We start from the raw sequence: 7,281 nt of genomic DNA, 5'->3' as shown, positions 1-7,281 counted from the left end.
ACACCCACTCATACACACATACACACACTCTCTACTCGTTCTGTTTGCTGAAAGGACCCGCACGCGATGTCCCCACACTGCATTCCTATCTGTGTCTAAACACCAGCGATGGGTCACCAAAGTGTGCTGATTCCAGGGCTAGGCCAGGGAAGGCAGGAGATGAGCCTGGAACATGCTGTTGATCCAGAAAGTAAAGGGGATGGGGACACGTGAAAGGGACAGGAGCCAGTTAGAGAGGCCCCCACTTGCCAAGTCTGGGACAATTTCAACCTCAAAGTGAGTCAAGGCAAGATGGATTCTAGACCAACAGGTAAAACAAGAAACCCAGGAGCCCATCCTGATAATGAATGAACAGAAAGGACAGCTATGCTCCACCGAGGACAGCAGCTAGGCCACCCTGTTCACAACCACGACGTAACAGCTGGTTTAGGCAGGAGTCAGCGAGACTCACCAGAAACACAGGGAACGTTTGATGGAAACGGGATAGTCACAGTCTGAAAGCAACTCCCCACAAATTTCTTACTAGTGATAGAGGAAAAAAATGGTAACTTCATGATGGAGAAACGTGGTGGCCACCGACTTCACCAAGTGATCATGTTGACATCGGCAGTGACAGAAGCTCGGAAGCACAGCCTCCCTGTGGGGCGGGCTTAGCCCACATCACCTGTGTGGGGCTCCTGCCAAAACACACAACCTGAATCTAATCACAGGGAAACCAACGACACACTATCCTCAGAAAACAAGACCATTTCAGAAAAGCAAGAGAAGCCTGTAGCAGGAAGAGGGCTTCATGCCAGGAGAGAAGCTATTCTAGAAGAGAATGACGACAAACGTGATATAACTAACTAACAGTAACAACAGGCAAGCCCCTTCCACGTAAGACAGAACGCTGCTGGACAGAGGCTGCGGGCTGGCCGGTTGCTCAGCTGGTTAGAGCACGGTGCTGATAACACCAGGTCCGGGGTTCAATCCCAGTTACTGACCAGCTGCCAAAAAACAAAAAAGAGGAGGGTGGGTAATCTAAAACTCCAGATCAGAACCACACCATTTAAATCCAGTGCACTCAGTGAGAAATGAAGTACTTTTGTAAAGTATCCCAATATTTGTACTCTGACCAGGAAGAATAATTTCATATAGAACAAAGGAGCTAAAAATCCCACAATGCATCTATTTTTAAACAATTTGCGTGTTCTTAAGCTTTTTTGTTCTTAGTTCAAGTTGGTATCATTACTTCACCTTATGTTTTCTAAGGAGCTTAGGAGTTGCCACTCCATTTTAATAACTGGGTGTATAGTCCGAAAATCAACAACTCTTCTTAAATCCGTGAGAGAAGGGCGGTGACAGAGCAAACCACTGCCAAAAGTGGAGAGCCAGACAGACAGGCGGACACAGAGAATCACAACTTACCACAGTAGAAACCCCTGTGGGAACCAGTGCCGGGTAGGAAACCTGAACTGTAATTAACGAACTGCTGAAGGCTCAGTGTGGACAAGTCAGAGATAAAAATTCTAGGAGGACCCAGTCATCAGGGACCCCCACACTTTCGTGAGTTCTACCTGCAAAAGCTCTACCAGGTTCGCACAGCAAATGTCAGAGAAAAATACCCTGGTGTTTCCAGCAGCGGGAGGGGAAAGGAACCATTCTTAAATACACCAGAACACTGTGTCCTTAAGAAGGCCTGCCCTCAGGAGAAATGAGCTAACCAGAGCCCAACCTGCTGGGGTTTTAACAGCACCTAAGTGACCTGGGGGAAGGGAAATACCCACCTCCAGGCCCCTCCAGTCTTGCAAGTGATGTTATAAAGAAAAGACAGACTATTTAACAAATGGTGCTGGAACAACTGTATGTCCACTTGTAAAAAAAAATGAATCCAGACACAACCTTCATAACTCAAAATGGATCACGGATATAAATACAAAATGCGAAACTATGAAAATCCTAAGATAACATAAGAGAAAATCTAGACAATCTTGGGTTTGGCAATGACAGTGACTTTTTAGGTATGACACATGCTATAGATCAAATGTATCCCCCAAAAGTTCATGTACTGGAAACCTAATCTCCATTGTAACAGGGTTATGAGAGTAGGAAATCCAATTATGGTAACTGAGAGGTGCGGCCTTTAAGAGGTGATTAGATAGTGAGGACTGTGCCCTTATAGACGGATGGATCCATTCATGGAGTATTGGGTGTGGTTCTGATGGCTGTAAAAGAAGAGCAAATGAGGTTAGCTCTCTCTTGCTCAGCCCATTGGCCATGAGATACCCTGAGTTCCTGTAGAGAGTCACCACCAAGAGAAAGGCCTTCACCAGATGTGCCCCCTGGACTGTGGACTATCCAGCCTCTGAACTGCAAGAAATAAATTCTATTTCTTATAAATTACTCAGTTTTGGGTATTCTGTTATAAGCAAAAGAAAACAGACTAATACAACACCAAAGGCATGATCCATGAAAGAAAGAATTAATAAACTAGACTTCATTAAAATTAAAATTTTCTACTCTGCAAAACATACTGTCAAGAGAATGGAAAGCCAAGCCACAGATGGGAGAAAATATCTGCAGAAGACACATCTGATAAAGGACTTTATCCAGAATACACAAAGAACTCTCAAAACTCAACAATAAGAAGACCACCTAATTAAAAAATGGGCCAAAGGCCTTAAGAGACACCTGATCACAGAGGACAGACAGACAGCAAATAAGCATATGGAAAGATAGACACCTGATCACAGAGGACAGACAGACAGCAAATAAGCATATGGAAAGATAGACACCTGATCACAGAGGACAGACAGACAGCAAATAAGCATATGGAAAGATAGACACCTGATCACAGAGGACAGACAGACAGCAAATAAGCATATGGAAAGATAAACACCTGATCACAGAGGACAGACAGACAGCAAATAAGCATATGGAAAGATAAACACCTGATCACAGAGGACAGACAGACAGCAAATAAGCATATGGAAAGATAAACACCTGATCACAGAGGACAGACAGACAGCAAATAAGCATATGGAAAGATAAACACCTGATCACAGAGGACAGACAGACAGCAAATAAGCATATGGAAAGATAAACACCTGATCACAGAGGACAGACAGACAGCAAATAAGCATATGGAAAGATAAACACCTGATCACAGAGGACAGACAGACAGCAAATAAGCATATGGAAAGATGCTCCAAACCTTCAAACAAGAACTCTAGATTCCTCTCTGTAGTGGACTGAATGATGTCCCCCAAACTCCCTGATGCTTGAATTGTGTCCCCCAAGTTTTATGTTAGAGACTTGGCCCCCACTGTGACTGTTAAGAGGGTGGGAAATCCTATTATGGGAATTGAAAGGTGGAGCCTTGAAGAGGTGATTGGATTTTAGGACTGTGCAGTGGTGAATGGATTAAAAATGATGGTCAGGGGTGTGGTTCTGAGGGCTTTAAAAGAATAGAGTCTTTCTCTCTCTCTCTCTGTTCTCTCTGCTTCCACCATCTTGCAATGTGAGACCCCTGGGTCACTGTCATCACCATCAGATGGCCTTTGGACTTCCCAGCCTCAGAAGCTGTAAGCAATAAATTTCATTTTCTTTATAAATCACCCAGTTCTGTGTCCTTAGTTATAAGCAACATAAATGGACTAATACACTCTCCAACCTCCAGGAAAAAAAAGAAAAGAAAAAGAAAAAGGAGATCCTGTTACACACTTAGAAGAATGGCCAAACTCCAGAACACAGACAGCACCAAATGCTGACAAGGACGTGGGGCAGCAGGAGCTCTCATTCACTGCTGGTGGGAACACAGAGCCGTCCGGCCCCTTTGGAAGATAGTTTGGCGTCTTCTTACAAAATTAAACATACTCTTACCATCCAATAAAGAAATTGTGTTCCTTAGTATTTACTCAAAGGAGTCTAAAACTTGTGTCATCACAAAAAACTGCAACACAGATGTTTATAGCAGCTTTATTCATAATTGCCAAAACGTGGAAGAAACCAACTGTGGTACATCCAGACAATGGAATACTGTTCAGCACTAAAAAGGAACGAGCTGTCAAGCCATGAAAAGACACGGAGGACACATAAATGCATATTACTAAATTAAAGAAGCCAGTCTGAAAAGGCTACAGACTGTATGATTTCAACCACATGACATTCCGGAAAAAGCAAAACTATGGAGAGAGTAAAAAAGATCAGCGGTGGCCGGGGGTTAAGGGCAGGGAGGGATGACTACGCAGAGCACAAGGGATTTCAGGGCAGTGACACTACTCCGTGAGGTTCTATCACGGTGGACACACATCCTCCTCCATTTGTGCAAACCCGTAGGAAGTACATGAAGAGTGAGCCCTGATGTGAACTGTGACCTTGGGATGACGACGATGTGTCCATGCAGGTTCACTGACTGTACCAAATGCACCACTCTGGTGGGGGATGCCGGCAATGACGGAGGCTGTGCGTGTGGGCACAGGCCGTGGTGTATGCGAACTCTCTATCCTTCCACTCAATGACGCTGAATAAAGCCAAACAAACTGAAAGTGAATCAGTTTTCTTAGATCCATCAGAGAATCAAAGTCACAGGACAAACTGCCACACTGAAATCTGGAGAGACAGATGAATACAGAGAATCACAGCTGGGACCAGTCCACCTGGAGCTGAAGCCACTGGAGCCATAACTGGTGGGAGTGCTTCAGATGTTAAAAGGATAATAAGGGAATATTCACATAACTTTATGCCAATAAATTTGAAATCTCAGATGAAATGGACAAATGCCTTGAATGATACAAACTACCAAAGCTCATTTAAGAAGAAATAGATCATCTGAATAGCCCACTATCCATTAAAGAAATTGAATTCATAGTTGAAAACTTCAAAGAAAACTCCAAGCCCAGATGGCTTCACTGGTGAATCTATCAAACATAAGAAAAAAAACCCATTCGACACATGCTCTTCCAAAACACTGAAAAGGAGGGACTACTTCCCAGATCACCCTACGAGGACAGAATTACTCTGGTACAAAATCCAAATGAAGACATTAAAAGAAAGAAGAAAGAAAATCTTGTGTTTATTAGCAGTGAATATTATGATTTCCCCTTTCCAAATAATCCAGGGCTCCTTACCTTTTCTTCATAATTTGGCAGTTTATCTTTGCATATGGTTATGATGTCCATCCAGGAGTAGTTCCTCTCTCTTCGGATCTTTTCTAAATCTGGGTCATTCTCATATTTATCAGCATCCAGCTAAGAGTTTAAACAATAACAAGAAGGTCACGTTAATACAAAGAGACATAATAACATTCTCTTTCTGGGTCTCTAATATGATTCTATCCCAAATTTATCATTTATTTCTTTGTCACCCTAAACCAATCCCCCTTTACCTCCCTCATTTCTCCAAAACACCAGCTAGAAATAAGGCGTTCCGTTTCATTCCTGCCTCCCTCTCTCCAACAGCCCTTCCTGGGGGATTCCTTTTCACATTTCTAGGTAACATTCTCATCGCCTCAAGCCTGTCGATGACACAGCTCCCTAACCATGTCCTGGTTTCTCTGCCACCACCCCCCTCAGCGAGTCTCACTGACACTCTGTGGCATCTCTTGGGTCAGTTGTTTCCCTGGGCCAGAACATCTAATGTCCTCGCAGCCTACAAATAAAACTCAAATTCACTGGTCTGGGATGACATGCTTTCTATTACCTGGCCCCAGTTGACTTTTCTACTTCTATCTACCTCTGTTCCCCTATTTTTCTTTTTTAATCTACATTCTAAACCAAATAGGATTATTTTCTACTCTTAAAAAATAGTTGATACTTCACATCCCTACACCATTAATCATGACAGCTTCCAATGCCTCACATGCCCATTCAACATTTTTATTGATCACAAACCTATTTGGACCCAATTTTAATGTTGCCTTTTTCATGAAGTGCTCCCCCAGAGCCCCAGGCAGAATTAATCTGAACTCCTACTTAAAACTATTGGCAATGAAGTTACCATGCTTTTCCTTGTGTTTTGCAGTAAAATGCACATTTTACTAAATGCAATACTAAACAGCAAGCTCTAGAATATCTCAAAGTACTAGTCATCAATGTTATTTTCTACAAAGATGACACCAAGACTTTGCAGATTCACTTTGCAGATTCACTGCACGATATGCACAGCACTATTCCAAACCAGAACCATCTGCCAGTTGTGTTTGTGTGTTCTACCACTCTGCTATGTCACTAATAAGAGACATGCAAAAGTGTTCCAGATCTGTCGCCACTGATCCAGAATGGTTGTCAAGAAAACATAAAAGTACACATGGGGAGCTGGCGGTTAACTCAGCTGGTTAGAGCACAGTGTTGTGACACCGAGATCAAGGGTTCAGGTCCCCACAGCGGCCGCCGCCAAAGAAAACAGCACAGGACGCTAAAACCACAGAGTAAACAGTCTAGTTTCAGTGCCCTTTGCACTCGGAGATTTTAGTGCACATGAAACGTTACTTCGCCGTCCTGACAGGAGCTACGAGCCTCCCTCTCCCGTCACCCGCGACCGTGTGCTGGAGCCCCTGTCACCGTCCCGGGCGAGCCTGCGTGTGCACTTCATCTCGGTCGCGCGCGGGCAGCTTGGCCAACACGGAGCCTCACGGGGACGAGCCCCGCCACCGCTCACCCCCTCCCTGGACCTCACGCGGTCCCCCCTGCAGCAAACCTTCGGCCCACCCTGTGAAGACAGAGCGGAGCCAGCGCGCTCACGCTCCGAGCACCCGCGCACGCGCTGAGCACCTGCGCACACTCCCAGCCCCGCAGCTCCCTCCGCCCCTGGGGTGCCCGGCCCCTGCCGCAGGGCGCCTTCACGGGGAGTGCCGCTTCCGCCGTCAGAACAAGCCCCCCGCGGCCTTTGAACGAGGACAGCCGGGCGGGTAGGCAACGTCGGGCCGAGCCAAGGACCCCCAGAGACCCGAGCCCGCCCCCACGGAGGCTACAGCCCCTCCCGGTCGATCCGCCCAAGCTGAGCATGCGCAATGCGGCCCGGGCGCCAGGCGGACGACGACCTGCCCCGGACTGGGCATGCGCAGTGCGCGCCGCCGACCACCTGTCCCGGGCTGAGCATGCGCCGTGCGTGCTGCCGACCACCTGCCCCGGGCTGAGCATGCGCAGTGCTGCCGGGGCTCCAGGTCGCTGCCCGCCCCTCCGCGTACTTTCCAGTAGTCCACCCCGAGCCGGCGCAGCTGCTCCAGGTTCACCGGGCGGGCGGGCTGGGCGCGGTGAGGCCGCCGCGGGTCGCCCGCCGCAACGCAAAACCGCCTTGGCCCGC

General features: G+C 46.6%; 1 protein-coding gene across 3 annotated transcripts in view; it reads right to left on the bottom strand.

The window, feature by feature from the left end:
• Positions 1–7,260, bottom strand: part of ADI1 (acireductone dioxygenase 1) — a 12,615-nt gene extending 5,355 nt beyond the window's left edge. Inside the window, exons 1-2 of one of the 3 annotated variants that reach the window (XM_008580277.1) lie at positions 7,166–7,260; positions 5,109–5,228 (exon numbers count right to left, since the gene is read on the bottom strand). In XM_008580277.1, coding sequence (XP_008578499.1) covers positions 5,109–5,159 — 51 coding nt within the window. In that variant the 5' untranslated portion in view covers positions 5,160–5,228; positions 7,166–7,260. Of the gene's footprint in view, positions 1–5,108; positions 5,229–6,467; positions 6,632–6,749; positions 6,894–7,165 lie in introns of those variants that run through there. The other 2 variants (XM_008580278.1, XM_008580276.1) reach the window with 2 other exon arrangements.
• Positions 7,261–7,281: the final 21 nt, after the last annotated feature.

The sequence above is a fragment of the Galeopterus variegatus genome, unplaced genomic scaffold (assembly GCF_000696425.1).
Source record: "Galeopterus variegatus unplaced genomic scaffold, G_variegatus-3.0.2 Scaffold2057, whole genome shotgun sequence".
Taxonomy (NCBI): domain Eukaryota; kingdom Metazoa; phylum Chordata; class Mammalia; order Dermoptera; family Cynocephalidae; genus Galeopterus; species Galeopterus variegatus.
The sequence above is the reverse complement of the archived record's forward strand: the minus strand, read 5'-3'. Positions and strand labels throughout refer to the sequence as shown.